The sequence below is a fragment of the Gastrolobium bilobum genome, unplaced genomic scaffold (genome assembly GCF_033153095.1).
Source record: "Gastrolobium bilobum isolate Gb01-03AN ecotype WA unplaced genomic scaffold, APGP_CSIRO_Gbil_v1 utg46041, whole genome shotgun sequence".
NCBI classification, from domain to species: Eukaryota; Viridiplantae; Streptophyta; class Magnoliopsida; order Fabales; family Fabaceae; genus Gastrolobium; species Gastrolobium bilobum.
This window is the reverse complement of record NW_026896040.1, coordinates 14,179-36,753: the sequence shown is the minus strand read 5'-3', so window position 1 is coordinate 36,753 and position 22,575 is coordinate 14,179. Positions and strand designations below refer to the sequence as shown.

Sequence of the window (22,575 nt, the reverse complement as noted above, 5' to 3'; positions counted from 1 at the left end):
ATAAATTCAGACAATCACCCTTTCGAATGCCTTCAATTTCGCCGGATAATCTGTTTCTCAAGTTTGACCTTCCCTTCCCAGAGAATACAGCTGGAGAGCCAAAGCTCGAATCCACGGAAACAACCAATAAATGAGAATTCTCACCCGGAATATTAAAAACTAAAAAAAAAAAAAAAAAAATTCATACAATCACACAGCTTTAACTTCATTTGGTAAGGTATTATTTTTAACTTTTAAGCTAAAAAACATTAAGCCAGTAGCAAAAGATCACACTCAAAGCACACCCTATCATCTACAAAAAGAAAACAATTTCATATTTTTGTTTTCTTCCGTGGTCAACTTGTGGTTGGATTCCTTTCCTGTAGACGACAATCTCGTGACTCTTTTCAGAGAACAGCCTAAAGCACATATATTGGCAAACTGGGGAAGAGGGTTACTAGAGCATTATACAATGAGGAAAAAACTGGTTTTGAATCAAGAGATTGTCATAAGCACAATAGAAACAGCACCATGAATATAATCACGGAAAAAGCAAGCCAAACTACTACAGGGGCCCTTCAATTTCTGGTGGGCTCCTCTACCTATGAAGACATGATTACTATCGTTTTATATTCCTAGCTTTCTGATCTGACCAAAACAATGTACAGATGCAGGGATAAGTATGCTTTAACTCGAATGAAATATTAGACAGAATCACCAATTTCCAGGTTATGCCGAGCAGCCAGCACATGTATACATCTTCAGAGGGGGAGCAAAAACAGCAGATTAAGGCTGTAACCCCCAGTTATATTGACCACAAACATCCCGTCCATGGCTTCACATTGATCACTAGAACGGTTGACTCAAAGTTTCATTATCTCTTTACATCTATGTACCAGCCGGATGAGGGAAGCCGAGACCAGTCTGCCTCCTAATGTGCTCTGGGATGAGCCTATTGATCAGTTCAGGTGATGCTCCAGCTAACTGTAGTCAAAGTTTTCATTACAGAATCATTAAGATATTTTGTGTTGGATACGGTTTGCAATTTATAGAAATTGTTACATTGGATTAAATCAGATCATGCAGAACAAATGCTGCAGTTATTAGTCATAAAGACACACGATGAACAGTAAAAAAGGCAAAAGCCTTGTCACATACCACATTTAATAAACATACCAATTAGATACATACTTCCTGTTTAAAGTTGAAAAGGGGCGGCAGTGGGCGGCCATTAGGTAGTCGGGCATTTGGCTCACGAAGCTCATCAAAGAAAGGGTGTGCACATGCTTCCAGCTGAAATAATAAAACATTACGTTAACTAAAACCCTAACATGCCATAGGGCATATGGATCTAATCTCACAGCAACAAGGTTAAAAGGAGAGAACTTCTTGCATAAACATTCCGGATCTTCATATCAAGGCTACATATCAAGATTTGTCCCACTCACCGCAGTGCAGCGAAGACTAGGTGAATATTGGAGAAGCCTTGATGCTAGGTCAATTGCTTCTGGAGGCATTCGTTTGTGGAAAACCTGAATCATAAATCATTGCAATAAATGCATCAATCACCAGCCAATGACTAGCCACCAACTACCAAGCCTTATCCCACTAGGTGAGTAGGCTACATCAATCAGCACCAGCGGGCTCATCAATTACAAAAACAAAGAAAACGGAAAGCACCCACAAAAACATAGTTGTAACTTGAAAAGCAAGTTATTGAGTTTAAAAACTATATTTTCTTTTTAATCCACATTTTTAAGTCCTTTTACCTTCATTTCATATCAAAATTAGAATGGACGAGAAATGCCCTTACCTTGTGCCAAGGATGAGCTTTAATCTGAGGAAATCTAAAATCTGTATAATTTGGGTTCATGCAACGAATTTCTTCTCGAGTTGGAGTACCAAGAACCTACAAGAAGACACCTAGATAATGATCTCCATGTAAATATATTCATGCAGATACCAATATAGACAAGGCATCACCTTAATAATTTCCACAAGTTGATCCACCTGATTTTCTCCTGGAAATAATGGCTAAACAAACATTTGAAACTATGAGAAGTCAATATAATATATCTCAGAAAGAAGGGGAAAACATATCTTAAGCATGAGCAACATTAGTGCATAGGTTGCCAAAAAGGTTTAACAACCTGGCCTAGAAGAAGTTCAGCGAGGACACAACCAGCTGACCAGATATCAATAGAAGTTGTGTATTCTGTTGCACCAAATATTAGTTCTGGAGCCCGATAGTAACGTGAACATATGTATGAAATGTTTGATTCCCCCTTGACCTGATATAAAATAAAATAATAATAATAATAATATCACAATTACATCTTAGCATGTTGCAACCCTGAGATGCTTCATGAGATTGATAATTGTAACTAAATGCATGTTATTCCAATTGATAATTTTTCTTCCGTTAGTTGTTCATACAATAGGAAAAAAGAATGGGTCAGAGTCAAGATTCTTAGAAACATACTATTTTATTTTTTATTTATTGAAATTTAATCATCACAGATACAAACTACAATAAATTGCATTTCAAAAGATTTTATAAAAGCTTTTGCATATCCATGTTCACCAGGCAGCATATGATTATAGTAGTCCACCATTATCATGGTTGCTTATGTAAATGAAGCAATGATAAGTACAAGAAGAATGCAGGCCAACATACCAGAACTTTAGCACTCCCAAAATCACAAAGCTTAACTTGGTGAGTAAGGGGATGAACCTGGAGTCATAAATGCAAAAGTTAAGAATAAATGAATAGAACTCGCTAAGGAAAAACAATGAAATAATAACGTACCAAAAGATTTTGAGGCTTCACATCCCTATGGCAAACCCCCGGTACGGTATGTATATATGCTAATCCCCAAAAGATCTACAAATCATATCCCAACTCAATTGTTATAAGGTTTCAAAACAACAGAGCTCAGAACAGTACATCAACAAAACTGCAAACAGAGAAGATATCATACTTGATATGTATATAGTTTCACATAGATGAGGGGCATTCTCTGGTTCATAGTATTGTAGTGTTTTAAAACTCGGTACATCGTCTCAGGGACATATTCCATTACCAAGTTCAGAAAAAGTTCATCTCTGCTTGTTGTCGAGAAGAAACAGTGCTTCAGGGAAATTACATTTGGGTGATCCATCAAGCGCATTAACTGCAGCTCACGATTTTTGTACCGCCTGTCTTGCAAGACTTTTTTTATAGCCACTGCCTCCCCAGTCTCCAAACACTTTGCCTATATTTCAGGTCAAAAAGGTACCCCGCGCAGTGGTGGGAAACAATGAAATACTTGACTGCAGAGAAAGCTCACTACTTATTGGGAATAGTTGTTGCATTAAAGAATATTTATCCATACCTGGAAAACAACTCCAAATGATCCAGTGCCGACAACACGTTCTGCCATGTAACTGATGGTCTGATATAAGAGGAGTCATAACAAATAAGTTATCAGGAATACAAGAATTTGGAAACACAGATAATATCACCAACATTAAGTGTAAAGTTATCGAACCATCAGAATCAAAACTCTTCAAAATCATACATCTTTTAAGACCCAAAAATCAAGTTGGTGAATAAAAAACTACCAGATTAGGTAGGCACTGGGAAAACAAGCCAACCCATGATTGACAACCAGTATTATATTTTTTGAAACCCTTATATATAATGGTTAATTTATTACATTTGTTTCCCCAATCCCCGAATGTAGTTCCACTCTATCACCAAAAGGAAATGAATTGTTATCTAAAACAATAATCAGAAGGTATGAAGTGAGTTTTTAATAAAAAATTGAAAGCTGATAAGGAAAAGGGTTAGAATACGTCCGCACCCGTTTAGGTTCACCATTTTTGCCTCCAATTGTGGTGGAGATTATGTGGCCAGTGACTGCATCATTCCCTTCGATGACAGTAGCTGACATTTCCTGAAACTTATAGCAAGAGATATTTAATATGGTAAAGTAATTCTCTTAATACAGAACTTGAATGTAGGACTTTTCTTGATACAATATTGGTGATAACTTGTTTATTTAACTAACTGTTAAATTTGGCTTTATAGCAATTATCGCAAATACTTAATATGGCAATATCATATGCCTATCATTTATCACACCCATGCATATATGCAGCCAAGTTAATTTGAGATGTTGCAAATTAAAGAAAGTAAGGGCTGTATCTCATGATTGTCCAATGAATGAAGCAAGTGTTATATGAGGAAAAAAACGCACAGCACTGGAACATAAGCACCACATGGTTACTAGAAGAAATCAGCCAAAGAACAGAATGTGAAGTTGAAGAAAGGCAAAGTGTAAAGAGCTCAAAGAGTGCACATGAGTGCACATAGCTAAAGTTAAATCAGGTTACCACAATTCACAAGAAAGCATCACACACCAAAGAACAGCTTTAATATCAAGACATCATACATAGAGAATCTAAGGACATTAATTTCCTGAAGCAAACTAAAACAGTTTGAACTTTTCGACAAACAATCCACCACAACTGAAGGAAAGAGAAATGATACCCCCAAAAATAATAATAATAAATAAATAAATAAATTGCAAGAACTATGCCATTAGAAGAATCCGTTCGTAGAAACTTAACAAGGAAACAACCCATGGAGAAGTAATATTAACTAGAAACCCAAGATCTAAACAAAAATTATACCCCAATAATAGACCAGATGTAACACAGAGTGGACATAGCTACAGACAATTACAGTAGATTAGAGTGAATGAAACATGACTAAAAAAAATCTAATAGATAATTGTCACACACATATACCAACCCTATCAACTGTTGAAGTGGGTAAATTTCAGGAAGTGAAATAAGAAAGTATTTTTTTTTTTATAAAAAAATAAAATAAAAAATATTGAAGCTTATGAATCCACATTCTCGCTTCCTTTGATTCCCTCCCTCGTTTTTCAGAACCAAAAAAGGAGAAAGTCGCAAGATTCAAATTTTCAGCATCAAGATCCCAATCATGAAAGCATCAACTAAAATAGACTCCGCAAAAAAAATAAAAAATAAAAAATAAAAACCTAATATTTCTACTCTTGCAATATTTTAGGAAGAATAATCATCGCTCTTCAAGGAAACCGTAAAACCACTCCGATCATGGGCGTCGCCGGAGAATTTCTCACCGGCGAGTAGAAAACCACGGAAAAACGGTGGATCGCTCGAAATTCCGGCGATGACGAAGCTAGTAAGGTGGATCAACAACGATCCGAGAGTCGGAAACCATTCGGGAGGAAAACAAAGCGAGCGACAGGGATGTGTGGTGATACAGTGAGCGAATGGTTGAGCGGAAGTACCTTATCGGTCTCCACATCGGAGCTCCGTCGAGCCACTTCAGCTTGCGCCTGAAACTGCGGCGGTTGTTGCGGTTGCGGAGCCACTGCCAGCGGTGGTTGGTGGTGGTTCGGCCCCAAGGGCATGGAGGCCATGTGATGTGTGAGAAACACTTCTTCTTTTCTTCTCCTCTCTCTCTCTCTCTCTCTCCCCCCTTTCTCTCTCCCTATTATATTCTCTCTCCAATGTCTATATTACTCAGTCTAAATTTTTTCAAGGAGAGAGAAAGTGTGTAACCTCACGCTAGTTTTGGGAGAGTGGAGACACGTATGAATCAGAACCGTCAATGACGATCATGATGAGAGATAATGTGATCTAGTATGGGAAGGTGCCGGGGAACCTCCTCCAATGTTGTAAAATTGTAATGTTGTCTTACAGGTATAGATACGATGCTGATTCAGCATAAATACAAACTGTAATAACAAAAGCAATAATTTAATTAAAATACGGTTTAAATTTGTGAAGTTCGTGCTTCATAACTCAACGACTAAAGTGACGATGGAAATCTACCATGGAGATAAAATGAAGGGAAATTTTTTTCAGATTGCATGCTAAATATTTTTTATGTTATGATCTTTTGATTTTTGTGTAAATATTTTATATTTTAGTAAGTGTGGGGTCTATTATTAATTGAGTCATAATATAATAAAATAATTTTTTATAACATGAAAAAATCAAAGTTCTAAAATAAAAATATATTTATAATTTTGCTTTATTATTATTATTATTATTTGGAGAACATGCTTTATAATCTTAAATAGTATACTTTAGTAATTATTTTAATACTTAATAAAGAATACTAGATTAAAAAATAATTTAATATTTTACTTATATAAAAAATATTTTTTATTTTTAAATATTTAATTAAAAGAATTAACTAAAAAGTATATAATTATTTATATAATATGGATCTTGCGAAATATTCACGCTTGATGCAATCAAGTTTTAACAACTGAAAAGAAATTATTTAAAATAAAAACATCTCAATGAAAACGGTTTATTCAATAGATATAAGAGAAATGTTATTTTTTTATATATATTAATTAACAGCCCTGAGTTTTGAACTTATCAATTGATGCTAATAATCCAAGTCTTACAATTCTTCCACTCTTAATAGCTTGGAGAGATGTTGTTAAGATACCATTTGTTTTTTTTTTTTATTATTGAACAAAACTTTATTGAAGTTTATCAATTGACATTAATGTTAAATTCCTTAGTATATTTATAGAAAAATTCATTTAATATTAAAAAAATATAATTTTTTATTTTTTTGGATATTACATGGAATCGAACAGTAAACATAACACTCCCTAAACACACTCAACACCACTAGGCTATCCCTAGTGGTAAAAAAAAATATAAATTTTTGTTATGTTGACATATGTCGTCGAAGTTGTAAACTAGGGGCGCTTCAGTGCTTGATCGTCATTAACAATATCCTTCATACATTTAAGGTTTAGTTAGCGAATGTTTTGTCTTCAAATATTAAAAATAGTAACTATTGAGATATATAGTCTCACATTGGTTGTATGTGCAACTAATCTGAAGTTTATAAGACCTTGGGCACTCCCACCCCTTAGAGCTAGCTTTTAGAGTGGTGTATCCCAAGGTTCTTTACATAGTATCAGAGCCTCACCGCCCCCCACTTTCTCTTGTGGTGTTTCTTAGCACAGGTAGGCTGGGCCTGTTGCATTGTCCACTCTGTTGAGATATATAGTCTCACATTGGTTGTATGTGCAACTAATGTGGAGTTTATAAGACCTTGGGCACTCCACCCTTTGAGCTAGCTTTTGGGGTGGTGTATCCCAAGGTTCTTTACATGATATCAGAGTCTTACCGTCCCCCCTTTAAAGTACAAAAAAGGTAAACCAAAAATTGGGCCTGTGCAATTCCACGCTTCTAGCCCAAAGGGATCTTGCGTGAGGGGGCGTGTTGAGAGCTTTAAAGTGGAATTAAAATAAAAAGTACAGAAAAGGTAAACCAAAAATTGGGCCTGTGCAATTCCACGATTCTAGCCCAAAGGGCTCTTGCGTGAGGGGGCGTGTTGAGATATATAGTCTCACATTGATTGTGTGGGCAACAAATGTGGCCTTCATAAGGCCTTGGGCACTCCCACCCTTTGAGCTAGCTTTGGGGTGGTGTATCCCAAGGTTCTTTACAGTAACTATTAAACAAGCTAGGTTATATATATATAAGGAAAAACATTTATCAAGCAGTTTGAGATAAATTTATCTCCGGCCACTTCAAAACTACGTCGTTTTATTTATTTATTTTCTTATATCAATTGATTCACCTTTGAATGGTTATGATTTCCTTTGAATGATTATGACTCACATTTTCTCTCTTCCTTTATCACCGTTGATCCATCTTTGTACGGTTATGATTTAGCAGCTGGAGATAAAACTATCTCAAACAGCTTGAGAAATGATAAGCCCACACACATATATATATATATATATATATATATATATATATATGTGTGTGGGCTTATCATTTCTCAAGCTGTTTGAGATAAGTTTATCTCCGGCCACCCCAAAACTACGTCGTTTTATTTATTTATTTTCTTATATTAATTGATTCACCTTTGAATGGTTATGATTAATTTTTTCTCTCTCTTCCTTTATCACCATTGATCCATCTTTGTATGGTTATGATTTAGTAGCCGGAGATAAAATTATCTCAAGCAGCTTGAGAAACGATAAGCCCACACACACACACACATATATATATATATATATATTACATTTTAAGTAATAAAAAATATTAAATATCCTTAATTAATATGTAACCTTGCATTATTCATTAATAAGGAGTCCAATTCCCCTATTTTGGTTTTCTTTTGCTAGCATAATAGTTTTCGCTCATTTTGGTGGTTAAAATAGGTCAAACAATGGACGAGACCATGGTCCTAAGTAGTTAATTATGTTGGTTGATACATGTAACACCCTGTGTATACTCGGTTTGTTAACATGTCATCGTATTAAGCCACGCTTAATTAAACGTGCGGAATAACTTTTTCTTTTCAATTATGACTTCATTATCAATTACCAAGTTGATTACTTAATCACTTTCAAAATATTGCCTGTATGTAATTGCAAATAGACAGCTATCTACTAAATAACCTCATAATATAAATATGTGAGTATCTAAGTCACGGATCTACAACACGTAGTCCGAACATAATCCTGATACATTAATACAACTCGAATCCAAATCAGACATAGTCAATCAATGTGGCATGGACAACCCCCATGCTCACCAAATAAGGCAACAAAGCCCAACAAATTCTCAAATCAAATAACAAGATAATAAAAGTAAAACAGATCAGCATCCAAACATAATCCAAGCATAATCATCATAAGCAGCGTATATCTAACTCAGCTCCGGACTCCTGCCGCCTGAGGTCTCAACCCCCGAGTTACCTGAACTTGAAATATGTGCCCCAAACGTGGGGTGAGATCTCTAAACAGAAATCTCAGTAAGGCAAGGGGTCCTCAAGGATTTCTCCACCCCAAACTCACTTACATGTGCAATATAAGTTCAAAAGCAGTAATATCATATAAGTTCCAAAATCAGTGCAATGCAGCATATCATCATGTCATGTGTGTTATCTATTCTACTGATCAGAGGAAGTGTAGAATGTACGTACGTCTACAACCCACAATAGTACACGCCCATGCCGTACCTGCGCACAGGATCATAATCTCGTCTAGGCGAACACCACATACATATCACAGGCATTTGCACTTAACAACTCAAAAGCATTTCAATAAATCACTATATGAAAACACATCATGCATATAAACCACTCCCCCATAGGGTATGGTGGAACCAATAATGGCTAAACCGAGGACACGAAAGCTTACCTCGCAAGCTAACTATCCCAACAAGAGTCCAACCAGCTCAAAGTCCACAAACGGCAGAATCACAATCTGTTTTAGACCAACAATCTTATCAACAATCATACTTTACAAGCATATAACTTAAAGACAATGCCTTCCTTTTACGTTTCATGTCTTTAGGCTTCTCACAAAGCCACAAGCCCTTAATCACTTTGATTCTGACTTAGTTTAGTTATTACAGAAGTCCACATTGACCAAACATGGGTCCGCAAACCCAAAATGTCATTCTGTATGAACAGTACCCTTACTGTCTTCGAAAACCCAGAATATTCGGATATATGTCGGGGCCATATCCAGATATCCATATCCGGATATCTCAAGACCCCATATCCGGATATCGTATCCGGATATTTCGCGATAGAATGCAGTTCTGCATTTCGCGAGATATCCTTCCCAAAGGTTGCTTTTTTAACGATTCCAGAGACTTAAACATACATTTCTAGGTGTGTTTAACCTTACCCAACCTTAAGTTATGAACTTTAGCTTATTACATGCATCAAGGCTCCAATTTTAATCAAAGAAACTCATGATCAAGGTTGGTGAAGCTTACCACACTTCAAAACAGAGAAAGGATGCTCTTGGAGCTCTCTAAAACAGCCTCTGTGTTCTGACTTCCTACAGTGCACGAAAATGTGCTCAAAGGTTGGTCATTTCTCTTCAACAATCATTCCTTGAAGCTCAAAAATCTAGGACAAAGGCTCTCTCAACCCAACCAAAAAGTCAGCACCTAGACTCCACCAAGACAGTGGCCACAACTCAAAAACAAAGTCAATAACTCACCCCCAATGATAACTCTCACTCACACTAAGTGTTTAGGAGAAGATTTCATGAAGGAAAGGCCTCTTGACTCACACAAGGAGGAGAGGAAACAATGGAACAGTGCACAAGCTGACCAGCCACCAAGGTTTCACGTAGCATCAGTGTATGGCCTAGGGTTGTGTGCCTAAAGTTGTATTTATAGTCGTTTAAGTTTTAATCACACTGTATTAGCACTAATAGCTACGCTTAGCATTTTAATCCCAAACTTAGGATTCTGAACCTTCTCATTTTTCTAAGATTTTTCTAAGATTTTTCATATTTTTATTTTATTTTTTGCAGCACCTTTTCAGTACGCGTTTTTACATAGTCAGTATCAGTTCTGGCATCAGTTCTCATTATTTTGACTTGAAACTTGTTATGCCCGTCCTATATATTATTCTAGTGACATATACACATTTTTCATAACTTTCCGGGATACTTCATCGGTACGCATTTATACCGTGGAGCAGAACCAGTATCCGCACTTTTCGTCAGAAAAGCGACTTTCAGCATTTTTAATCACTTACCATAATTATTTAAGCCTTCTCATAATTATTTGGGTCAATTATAGAATTATCTCATTAGTCACATAATTAATAATTAAATTCCTTAATTAACGGTGCGGGTTCTTACAAAACCCAAAGAAGGTGATGAATTCTTTTTTTGAATTCCATTTTTCTTATGTTGTTGGAAAAAAATTATCTTTAACAAATCATTATAATTATGTATTACGGGTAGTATATATTTATAATAATAAAATTATTTTTTTCTCTCTGCCATATCAGCCGACAATGTTTAAAAAGAGAGAAAAATAAAGTAGCTTTAATATTTATTACAAAATAATATAAATCATTAAAAGGGCACTCACCCAATACCTTAAGATTTTTGGTTGAAATGGTTATTAACATGATATCAGAGCTTGAGTGACTATACAGTTACAAGTTCAATTTTTACATTCTCCAACTTTCTAATGGAATTATTAAATAAACAAGGTAAATCAAAAATTGGATTTGTACAATATCCACGCTTTAAGCCCAAAGAGCTCTTGCGTGAGGGATGTGTTAGAAAATTATATAAACCATTAAAAAAGTCATCACCCAACATTTTAAGATTTTTGGTTGAAATGATTCTTAAATATTATAACTATTTACTACATGTAATATATAGTTTTTTTTTTGAGGAAAATTTTTTCCCAGCAACATATTTATTGGTCAACTAATAAAATCCTAACGCCCTATTAATAATATCTTGTTAATATGCTATTTCAAAAATGTTACTTTCAATGGATGTTGTATCACTGAAGGAAATGGAACTTAAAAGAAATTCTATTGTTTTCCAATGTAATGATAAACTTGTGTTTATCAAGGCCTGCAAATTGTCATAATTAATCTTCATGACTGATATGTTGAATGTAAAATAATGAAATATGTACTCAATGGTTCATATAAGTTATATTGTTTAGGGGGTTATATCAAAGATATACATAGCCATGGGATCAAACGGAAGGAAGACATTGAATGCATGATCACAACTTATTTTGAGGATCTGCTTACAAAAGAAATAGCTACAAAAATCTAGGAAGTGACAAAAAAAAAAAAATTGGCCTAGACTGGAGGATTATCATAGCTACAACTCATATCCCCTCTAACGCTTGAGGAAATAATTGACACATTTCTTTCAATAAATGGGCTAAAAGCACCAGGATTAGATGATTATCCCACTTTATTCTTTCAAAAGAACTGGGATGTAGTAGGAGAATAAGTGTGCAAAGTATTGGGTATCGTTTATATTTCGCATTTAGATGAGGATCCTGGTTATGGGCCTCTGTGTAACACCTCGTGTGTACCCAGTGTATTAACAAACAAATGGTATTAAGCGCAGCTCATATAAATGCGGAAGCTAACTTCAATTATGAATTTTTCATATTAACTAAGTAAATTTACTTATTTTTATTCCAAAAAGGGACTGTATGTAATTTGCAATAAAGAGCTACACTGAATAATCTCATTTCATAAATCTAATATCAAGTCAAGGAACTACAACATGTAGACCAGACAATATCCTAATACAACTTATACAACTCAAGTATGCAGTAAACCCAAATTATTCAAAGTATGGACAACCCATATGCTCACTAAATATAACAACCAAGTCTGATAATAACATAAGAATAATAATCAAGTCTCAATGAACATAAACATAAACATAATCAGATAAATGTCCATGCATGCCAACAGGTAATATCTACTCAGGCATCTTGCTCCTAGACGCATCGTCTCATGGATATCTGTACCTGAAAAATGTTCCTCACACGGGATGAGATTTTGACAAATCTCATTAAGAAAATTCCTTCGCCCCAAGCTCATTTACAGGTATAATAAGTTCAACAGAATACTAACATGCATAATGCTGGATATATAACACATGGCATGTGATCAGATCAATAACATTACCTACTGGCCAGAGACAAGTATGATTTATACACATCTGCTACATACTAAAAACATGAGGGATGCAACCACATGCCCTACACCCAGGGATGCAGCCTGCACATGTAGGTAACTATCACATCCGCATATATATATCAACACATTATGCCTCAAATAATTTCAAAGGTCTCAATGTAAGCAGTGCATAAAATCATTTATAAAAACATATCATGCACATAAACTAACCTCTCATGGAGTTTGGTGGAGCAAACAACATATCCGGCAACGACTCGGTGTCCAAAGGATCACAAGTAATAACAGTGTCCAGCAAGGTCACAGACCTATTTTCATGACATTCACATCATCAATATTCATAGTCTAGAATTTCATTACATTAGGACAACGTTTCCTTTTTTGTTTAATGACCGCAGGCTTCTCTCAAAGCCATAAGCATTCAATATCATGGGTTCTGACTTCGTTAAGTTATTACAGAGGTTCTCATTAACCATTTTAGGGTCCTAAATCATCATACACGGTTCTGTTTAGACAAAATAACACGAAACACGAAAATCTCAGAATATCTGTATATTCCTCAGGGACATATCCGGATATCCCTGAGCCAATATCCGATATCCTTCAGCCCATATTCGGATATCATATCCGGATATTTCATAATAGCATGCAGTTTTGCATTTTCGCGAAGGTATCCATCCAAGCTTCAATTTTTAACATCAACAGAGGTTCAAGCTACTCGTTTCAAGCATGTTTAAGCTAGTGATCATCTTGGTTACTTATTTTTCTCATTTAACATGCCAAGACTTAATCTTTTACATAGAAACTCAAGAAGAAAAGTTGAAGCATATACCCAAGCTTTCAAAATAGAGAATAGAAGGTGTCTTGAAGCTCTCTACACCACCCAACAGCTTTGTCACCACAAGTCCACGAATTTGGTTCACAAGTAAGGTTTTTTTTCCACAAAATGACTTCTTGAAGCATCAAATGCTAGAAAAATGGCTCCTACACCACTCACCAAGAGGACAACCCGCCAACCTCACAAAATAGTGGCTAAAATCCTCAAAGATGTCTTTCTCCCTCACAAGGCTTACCCTCAAGTGTTCACAATGTGGAAGAGGAAGAATCAAGAGTAAAAATGGTGTCTTTGGAATTTTTCTTGCATAGAAGGCTATGGAGTTGTGTGGAAGAAGGTGGTAGCCATGAAACCAAGGAATGCACCTACGTAGGATAATAAAATCTGACCTAGGATTTTGTGCACATTTTCTATTTATATAAGTGTACCCACTAATCACCGGTATTAGTCCTAATAGCTCTACTAATTATTATTTTTTCAAACTTTATATTCTTAACCTAGACATTTTTCTAGGAATTTACATATATTATAGTTTTTCTGAACACTTCACCAGTATGCATTTATACCGCGAAGCACAACCGAAATTTGCACTTTTCATCAGAAAAACGACTTAATGTTTATTCGACTTTCTAAATAATTATCTTACCATAATTATGCGTAATCTTTATTAAATCCATACTCCGGCACCGATAATGTTATGTAATTAATTATTTAGCGGTGCAAGTTCTTACACTCTGACTTATTGCTAAGTCATTGTATTTATCTTTTTCTTAATAGTTTGGCTTTGTGCCCACAAATAGTTATTGTTGGAATTTTTTAAATCCTATTTATATTCCCATGTAAACTGAGTGATTTATAACAAGTGGAGATGAGGTGAATATAATACAGAAAAACTGAACGTAGTCTATATTAGATAAAATAGTATAAATCATTGTGTCAATTTTCTGTTCCTTTTCTCTTTTTTGATTTTCTGTTTCTGTTTTTATGTGTAGAGGTGGCAAAGTGGGTGGCTCGTTCTGTCATCAACCCGTCGAAAAACAAGCTAGCCCGCCATGCCTCGATTTTGAAAGTCGGCTAAGAAACTCGGCCTGCCCCGCCCTGTTTGGCGGGCGAGGCGGGTTAGCCTGCCGGCTCAAATCTGTTTTACACTGACCCGTCTCAGTTTGCCAAGCCGAGCCCGTTTTGCCGACCCTATTTGTGTGTGTCGATTTCCAACACTGCTCAAATATATATATGTTGACACTACAACATGATTATCTTCGCTGAAGCAATTATGGAACAAGTAAAAATGGTAATGATTTTCCTAAACAAGTTTGGAGACATGTCAAGTCAGGAGGTTAGTAATACTAAATTAATTGGGGGTGTTTGGTAGGATAGTTTTGTGTGGGTACCTAGGAAAGTTGAGATGGATTTCCTAGTTGACCATGTTTGGTAGAAGGTTTTAAAAAATTTGCCCATTGTTCGGATTTGCATAGCAATCTCAGTTTGTGTGTAAATTTTTTTTTTGCCATTTTAGAATACCACCTATATGGTGGTATTCTCATTACCCTATCAAACCAAAAAGAGGGGAAAAAAGCAATAGACACAAATATCCCTTCTCAAAAAATGTGACAAAAGAAAGCTGGAGAGAGAGTCTTCTTTGTATTTAGTCAAGGGTTAGTTTGGTAATTTTATCCTATTTTTCTATCAATATTTTACCTTCAACTAAACATAGACTTAGGAAATTTAACCCATTTTTTCTGGTAATATTTCGGCCTACCAAATAAATTCTTTTTAACTTTCCTACCAAACTCATTTTTCCACCATATTCCTAGTCATTGTATTTCCCTGGTAAAAAAAAAAAATTCCTCTACCAAACACCCCTTATATACTTCTCTAAGAATGTCCGGGAAGAAGAAGCAATGATGCTTATCATACCATCACGAGATTCGAAGAAGAAGAACCTCGTCGCAAGTGGAAACTCCTATTGAGTTGGAGAGTGCCAAAATAGATCAAAACCTGCTTATGGATGGCCATGCTTAACAAGCTGCCAATGAGAGACTAGTCTAGCAGGAGAGTGCCCATTGTTGAACTTGAAATTTGAACCTGGAAATGCAAGGATTGGGAGATTCATGGACAATGCCTTCTGAGGGATGGAAATGGTTATGATCACTGGTTATCTAACCTAGCATTGAAGCAGTGGCGGACCCAAAAAAATTAATTCATGTCCGCATATTTAGTGGCAGAGGAGTTGAAAAACCAGCCTACCCTGATTTGCCATAAGCAGCCCAGTGATTTTGCAGACAAATACTTAACAACCCCTGACTAAGAATGTTGAAAAAGAAGGAAAAACATATAGGGTGAATAGCAATTCTAGGCAGATAGAAACATAAACTAGTAAAAAATGATGTATAAATTAAATGTTACCAGTGAAGCAAGTATGACAGTGAAGCTATGTCCAATTATTGTTAAGTTGAGCAATTGAAGTGTGCAAACCCAGAAAATACATCATAGCACATGGTAAAAACTATACAATAAATTATCTCTTTCTCTCCCTGGAAAGCATGATGTTTGGGCCTTTTCTCCTGGTAGTTTATTTGAGCATACGAAGAATAAAAATCAAGCCATCTTATCTCTTCAGTTATTACTTGAAAAATAGTATACATAAGAATTACTGACATTTAATCTCAACACAAAAAAGGTATTTAACATATGTATTGACAAAATTAACAGTGACTAACATCCATGAAAAGCTGGTACACTGAGATGGAGGAAAATGCAAGAAAGTCCCAAAGTGGCCAAACCATCTAATTGAATTTTTAAATGCGTTAAAAAACAAAAGAATATAAACAAGAAAAGAAAAGAAAACATCAACTTAACAAAAAAAAATCAAGAGTTAACTAAGCTATTACAATAGAACGATCATAAAAGCATTCTTTGATTCTTCATTGCTTGAAAATATTGCATTATATCTTCATCATCAATCTTATCAAATATATCACATTCAACATAAGTTAGCATGCATGCATTAAACCAATCATCACTTATCCGATTGCGCAACTTATCCTTAACAAAAGTCATTGCAGAAAAAATTCGCTCAACACTAACAGTTGCTACCAGTAGAAGGAGTGCCAACTTTATCAACAAATAGACCAATGGATAAACAATATTCGTTCTCTTCTCAACCATCTTCAAACCAAGTTCAGAAATTCTTTTCAAATTGACAAAATCAAAATCAGCTCTTACATCAACAAAAAAATTACTCATACTTGAAGAGAGAAAAGGAATATCTGCAAGCTCATCAAACTCCAAAGGATAAAATCTAGAAAACTCAATCAAATTTTCTCTGTTAAAAGTAGCAAATGAATCACGGGGATCAAGATAACTCAAACATTCAAGCAACTTGGTATTGACATTATCAAATCGATCACCCAACTTTTGAACCTGAGTATCTATCACTCTATTAAATAACTCCACCTTAAAGTAGTGCAAGAATGTGGATGATTCTAATATCCGTCTTGATCTTCCTTTAGGACAATAAACATATTACATATTTGTAATGTCAATATCATATTTATTGGCAAATATGTTCGTTTCTTGAAGCAATTCATCAAAATCATTATCTCTCACCTCTTGTAAGCGAGACTTGACTACCTTCACTAAACCAATCGCATTTAAAAGGTCTTGATCTTTTTTTTGTAATGCTTGTGACAACTCATAAGAAATCCCCAAGATAAGTTGCATAAGATGCAACAAGAATGCAAACTCAAAATCCTCCATGGCATACAAAATGCGACCTGCATCAGTTCTTGCAGCATCTTTCTTGGGCTCGTCTTCAATAATTTTTATCAAGTAAATTATTGGAGAAAATAATGAGACAACACTTGTAACTGTACCAAAATGGGAACCCAAATGAGTGTCTCCAGGTCGCTTTCAGGTTGTCTCTTGATTCAAACCTTTTTCAGTTAGTATTTCACCGCGAGAAATTATTTCAACTATTTGCCCATATTGATTCATTAGAAGAATTTATTTTTGCTTGCATGAACCCCCACAACGGTAGCCATCTTTTAAAGCATGTCAAAAAATTCTTGAATCTTCTTATAATGTTTTGCAACCTTCACAAGTGCCAATTGTAACTGATGAGCAAAACAATGAATGTAGAATGCAGATTTGTTGTCTGCCAAAACAAACTCTTAAGCCCTTTAAATTCACCCCACATATTACTAGCACCATCATAGCCTTGATTGCAACATTTAGACAAACTTAAACCGAGTTTAAAAAACAGCCCATTGATCGCAACTTTTAGTGATTGTGCAGTAGTATCTGAAACTTGAATTATGCCAATAAAACATTCAACAACGGACCCCTTTTTGTTTACATACTGAAGTACAACTGTCATTTGCTCTTTAAATGCAACATCACGAGCTTCATCAACTAGAAACGAAAAATAATCATCGCTGTTGGGTGGTTTGCTGATGGTGGAAAATATAAGTTCTGATAGGGGACGTTCCTCTGTTCTTGCAGAACACAGATTCGTTCCCTTAGTTCCAACCCAAGTGCGCAAGTGCACGCATCAAGTAATAAAGGGAGTATTAATGCCCAAATTATCGTTCCCACGAGGATAGAGTCCTAATTATTGTCTTACACTGTTTTGTAAAGAATGAAAATGAGAATAAAAGTTAGTAAATGAATTGTCTGGTCAAACGTTCCCTACTGTCTTGACAACGTTTCTCAAGAACAGTAAGTTCAATCTGCTGGCAAACAATTACTCGCTGCGTTATGTATGTGATCCTTCCTGTTTAGGAGAAGGTGAGATAATAATCATTGGAGTTTTATAGATACAAGATTAAATAAAGGAAAGAAAACTTACTAAAACAGTAATAGCTATAGCAAGAGACAAGAGGGTGATGGTTTAAACAGTTTAACAGAAGGAACGGATTCACTGCTACACTTAAAGAGGCTGTTTCCTCTGCTCAAGACTTAGCACTTTTTGGCTTTGCCCCAGTTTCTTGTCTGCCAACTTTGATTCCTCAGCTCATGGACTAGATGGCTCACAAGTTTCCATATTCCTATGGCTCCCTTGACTCCAACAGGTACTTAGTATAGAACCTTAACATGGACGAGTTGGCCCCTTATTCCTAAGGTGACCAGTAGCGTTTTTGCCATGACATCTACCTTCCCCCAATAGCTAAGCTGTCTGAAATTCCTTCCTTATGGAAGTTTCTTTCTCAGTATGTACCCAATTTCCATTGACGCACAATGAATATAGCTTACTTAGCCAAAGAAATACAAAAAGCTTCAGTCAAGAGTTTTGAAAACAGTTCTTTAAGAGTTTCACAGTTTTTCCATTCCACAGATAGTTCAGCTCATGGCTGATAGTTTAAACATAAATATTCTTAACTGAAATCACATAGACCCGAGATTCAGTCAAGAGATAACGATTAGAACGAAGAGAAAAATACTTATATTAATTTAAAAGACAGTTACAAAAAGAAACATAAAATGGAGAAAGATGGTTTAATGCTCGTGAGGAGTCTTAAGGTTTGATACAGAGCAAAGGGGATGGGTGTCACTTGACTACAGTTACAACTTAAATAAAATTAAGTTACTGACTACTACTACTACTAGGTGATCTTCTTCCTTCTGGACTTTAATCCCTCCAGAATTCGATGATGTTTTTGTATGAGGGTGGTCCTATTTATAGTTGGAAGGAGAGTGGCAAGCTTATAAATCCTTTGGAGAAAGTTGCTTGAATGAGGGGACGGGACGGTGGCAGCAGAGTATGGAAGCCTGCGTGAATTGCTGAATGGAACATGATTTGCTTCTGTTTTCAGCCAATGAGAACTCTTGATTCCCTGCTCTTCACGTTTCCAGCTGCTCAGTTGGTGCACCGCCTTGCTTTTTAGAAGTCTTTAACTCTACGTTACCCGCAAAGTGTACAGAAGCATTAAATGAATGGAGCAGGTGCATTAAATGCGTCTCAGTCCGTTCCCCTTTTAATATATTTTAAAGGAATACGTTACCATCCGTTCCCCCACTGTGTTTTTGTCACAAATGTGTAAAATAAGTGATTTTCATGCTGAAGTTGCTCATCCGATGAGGGAACGTATGGTATTTTGCCATCAAAATGGGCTTATATGGGAACGAATTTACGTCCCATCAATCGCCGAGATCACTAATTATTACGTATGGTGAAGTCAATTTATGATTATCGGGGGAATTTCACAAGACCAGATGACTCATCTCTTTATTTGGCTTAGTATAAAACTTTAGATTTTCAAGAAATAAACCTTGTTGATTTGAACTTTCATATTCATCATGTCCCCGAAAGGCTGACCATTTCGTAAATAAACCTTGTTGATTTGAACTTTCAGATTCATCATGTCCCAAAAAAGGATGGCCATTTTGTAGTTGGTATCTAGCACAATCTAAAGAAGTTTTCACCCGAATACAATGATCAATTCTTTGTTGCTCAGAAATATTTGATAAAGAAATATCAATATTTTGTTTTTGCTTCATCAAATCTTGACCAGCTTGATAACATCTATTGTGAACACTCTTATGATCTCCAACATGAACATTGATTTTATCCTTCTTCTGCCAAGTTTTGAACCCCACACTACCAAATGCTTCATGCATTGAACCACTACCTCCAACCTCCATATCAAATAAATAACAATACAAGCAATAACATGCATATTGTGATACACTATACTCCAACCAAGTACAAATTTTTTCATACCACTTAGGATTGAATCTACGTATTTTTCCTTATATTTCCATTTGAGGGAATGGTTTAAGAATCGGTTGAGTTGGCCCTTTGAGCAAAGAAGCTCTCTGAATATCCTCTCTCTCTATAGGATTTGTGTCATTGAATAAATCGAAGGTCTTTTTCCCGGATCTGCTTCAAGATTTTCTATATTAACTTTTGCTTGAGGTGGTGATTGAAAACTTTGAAATTGAGATGTTTGTGGTGATACATTTTGTCTTTGATCTTGAGGAGAAATTTTCCATAATTGAAACATTTTGTCTCTAAGGTTGATAGGATTCTTGGACGATTGGAACTGAAATACTATTTGAAACTTGTTCACTTTGAGATATGGGTTCTGTATTTGTGGGTTTTAGACGTTTGAAATAAGATTGTATCCCTGACAAATCATAATTTATACTTAAATTTAATATACTCATTATGTTAATGAAACAATTACAACCTAAAAATCCAAAAGTAAATATCGATTATACCGTTTATTGCTATTAAAATAGTTATAACAAATAAATAAATATAGAAAGTTACCTTTCATTGAGACTTGTCGAATTACTACGAACCCACAATTGTTTGTGCTCTCAAGGTTTCAACATTACGATCCAGTTTTTGCTTCCACTTCAAAAGTAAAGCTTTGAAGAATCAACCAAAGTTATCCTATATTACAATTAAAAATAAATCAATTAGAGAATCAACAAAGAGATAATCCTTGACACTGTATATTTTGCGCAATAAAGATGTAAATCACACTCACACCTCTTTATGTCTATCTCCTTCTTAAAAATATATAAGTTTGTATCCTTTAAAAGGATACACATATCTCTCTCTCTCTCTCTCTCTCTATATATATATATATATATATATATATATATATATATATATATATATATATATAATGATATTTGCACACTTTGAGATCTACAATTCCCAAAGGTGAGGCTTATTTCAGAGGTTCTTCAAGTAATACTTCAGAGGCTTATACAGAATGAACACAAAAGAACGTACGTTCGCTATTTTCATTTTTTTAAAGGAAAAGATCATTATCATATATGTGTAACAAAATGATGATGTGGTAACTGACAATATTTCTTCATTAGGCTCAGAAGCTTTTGCAAGAAGAAAGAAAAGGCGTATTATTTTATCTAATACAAAATTTCTTTGTATATTAGACTGAACTTATCAAATCTCTGTCCAAAAGGCAGATGAAGATTAAACTGTAACTCCTTACAAAGGGAATATGAACTAAGAAGTCTTTCTCTGATAAAGAAATATTGTCTGTGCAATTCAAAAAAATAAAATATTAACTCGATGTTCAAATTTTAGGAATTTATTAATATAATTACTCATTGGAAAAAATTACAAGCAAACAAGAACATGTCATTTTCCAATTCTCTTGCTATCAAAAGAAGAGTAGTTTCTTTATTTTATCAAAAAAGAATAGTTACTTCGAATAGTACTTACAATTTGGTTATAACGAGGATGACTTCATCATAGACACGTCATGTAATTTCTCCAGCAATTTCAGATTGCCAACAATTTCTCCAGATGATTACAGAGCAATTTGAAAAAGATTTATGCAACATAATATATTAGTTTATTGTTTTTATCAGCACCAACTATTTTCTTATTTCACTCATCTTCTTATAAAATAATAGGTTTTCCTACATTGAATGGTTATTACTAAACAACATATGTGCTTGTTCTTGTTGTCTATCTCAAATTATCACACAATATAAGCAAACTTTTATAAGACTTGGACTGCAATTCATAGTATAATCTTCCATATGACAAGATAAATAACCTTTTAGTCCCTTCATATGCACAAGCGACAAGTATTAGTCTGAATGAAAATTAGATAATTGGATTATCAATCTACCAATTTAGTAATTCTTTATGCAAAATGAAAATTTGAATTTAAATAAAAAATATACATATGTATGGACATGCCAAGCAAAACAATAATCTATGTGTGTGTATTTGAAAGTTTACATGTATGCAAATTCAAGCATATACCTCTGACATTCTAGGCACAAGGTGGTAAAGCAAGCAGGGCAGCTAAGCACAACATCAGAGTCACTTCCATGTCTTTTTTTGTGAATCCACAGTTCATCTTTATCATCAAGATCTAGATCATAAAACTCTGATTTGGTTGTGTAGTCTATCTCGTCATCATCAGAAACTGATATTTAAATAAAATAAACATAAATTAGATGGTTGGCTTAAAGCAGCGTTCCATATGCTGTTGGAGACTTAACGACAGCTAAAAAAGGATAGCTTTCTAGTTATAATCTACTAGTTAAATGATTATATGTAACACATTTTTCATTCAGTCCACAGTAACTTTCACATTCAAATTTCTAGCTTTTTAATCATCAAATTCAAATCCCACCATCATTCATATTACAATGAACGACAAACATGAAAAAATAAAGGTTAAAAAATTAAGGAAAAGAGAAATATAGGGGGTGTTGTTACATTTGGTGCCAGGTAAAAAAA

General features: G+C 34.9%; 2 protein-coding genes across 4 annotated transcripts; both read right to left on the bottom strand.

The window, feature by feature from the left end:
• Window positions 1-232: 232 nt before the first annotated feature.
• LOC133297421 (shaggy-related protein kinase zeta) lies at window positions 233-6,523 on the bottom strand. Of its 3 annotated transcripts, none has more exons than XM_061496565.1 (12): window positions 6,515-6,523; window positions 3,825-3,917; window positions 3,354-3,413; window positions 2,961-3,233; window positions 2,789-2,863; window positions 2,657-2,713; window positions 2,130-2,270; window positions 1,963-2,013; window positions 1,793-1,888; window positions 1,428-1,511; window positions 1,171-1,272; window positions 233-963 (listed from the first exon to the last, which is right to left on the bottom strand). In XM_061496565.1, exons 2-12 carry the CDS (start codon window positions 3,912-3,914, stop codon window positions 868-870), a joined length of 1,125 nt encoding a protein of 374 aa, XP_061352549.1. In that variant the 5' UTR covers window positions 3,915-3,917; window positions 6,515-6,523; the 3' UTR covers window positions 233-867. The 3 variants fall into 3 exon arrangements, with proteins under 3 accessions (XP_061352549.1, XP_061352546.1, XP_061352548.1); XM_061496562.1 differs by lacking the exon at window positions 6,515-6,523 and adding an exon at window positions 5,304-5,497 and having other exon boundaries at window positions 3,825-3,923; XM_061496564.1 differs by lacking the exon at window positions 6,515-6,523 and adding an exon at window positions 5,304-5,497 and having other exon boundaries at window positions 234-963.
• A 9,715-nt stretch (window positions 6,524-16,238) lies between these two features.
• Window positions 16,239-19,979, bottom strand: LOC133297415 (uncharacterized). The gene is made up of 3 exons (XM_061496553.1): window positions 19,607-19,979; window positions 16,867-17,149; window positions 16,239-16,557 (listed from the first exon to the last, which is right to left on the bottom strand). Exons 1-3 carry the CDS (start codon window positions 19,977-19,979, stop codon window positions 16,239-16,241), a joined length of 975 nt encoding a protein of 324 aa, XP_061352537.1.
• Window positions 19,980-22,575: the final 2,596 nt, after the last annotated feature.

Excerpts from the sequence above, each read along its gene's own strand:
- LOC133297421 (XM_061496562.1), bottom strand. The coding sequence starts at position 5,435 with ATGGCCTCCATGCCCTTGGGGCCGAACCACCACCAACCACCGCTGGCA. Across the intron at positions 2,271-2,656 it reads TTGGGAGTGCTAAAGTTCTG|GTCAAGGGGGAATCAAACAT; the intron begins GTATGTTGGCCT and ends ATTTTATATCAG. Across the intron at positions 1,512-1,792 it reads AAGCTCATCCTTGGCACAAG|GTTTTCCACAAACGAATGCC; the intron begins GTAAGGGCATTT and ends TTTATGATTCAG.
- LOC133297415 (XM_061496553.1), bottom strand. The coding sequence starts at position 19,979 with ATGGAGGTTGGAGGTAGTGGTTCAATGCATGAAGCATTTGGTAGTGTG. Across the intron at positions 17,150-19,606 it reads TGAAAGTTCAAATCAACAAG|ACGAGCCCAAGAAAGATGCT; the intron begins GTTTATTTCTTG and ends AAATTATTGAAG. Across the intron at positions 16,558-16,866 it reads GATATTGACATTACAAATAT|AGCTGATTTTGATTTTGTCA; the intron begins GTAATATGTTTA and ends TGTTGATGTAAG.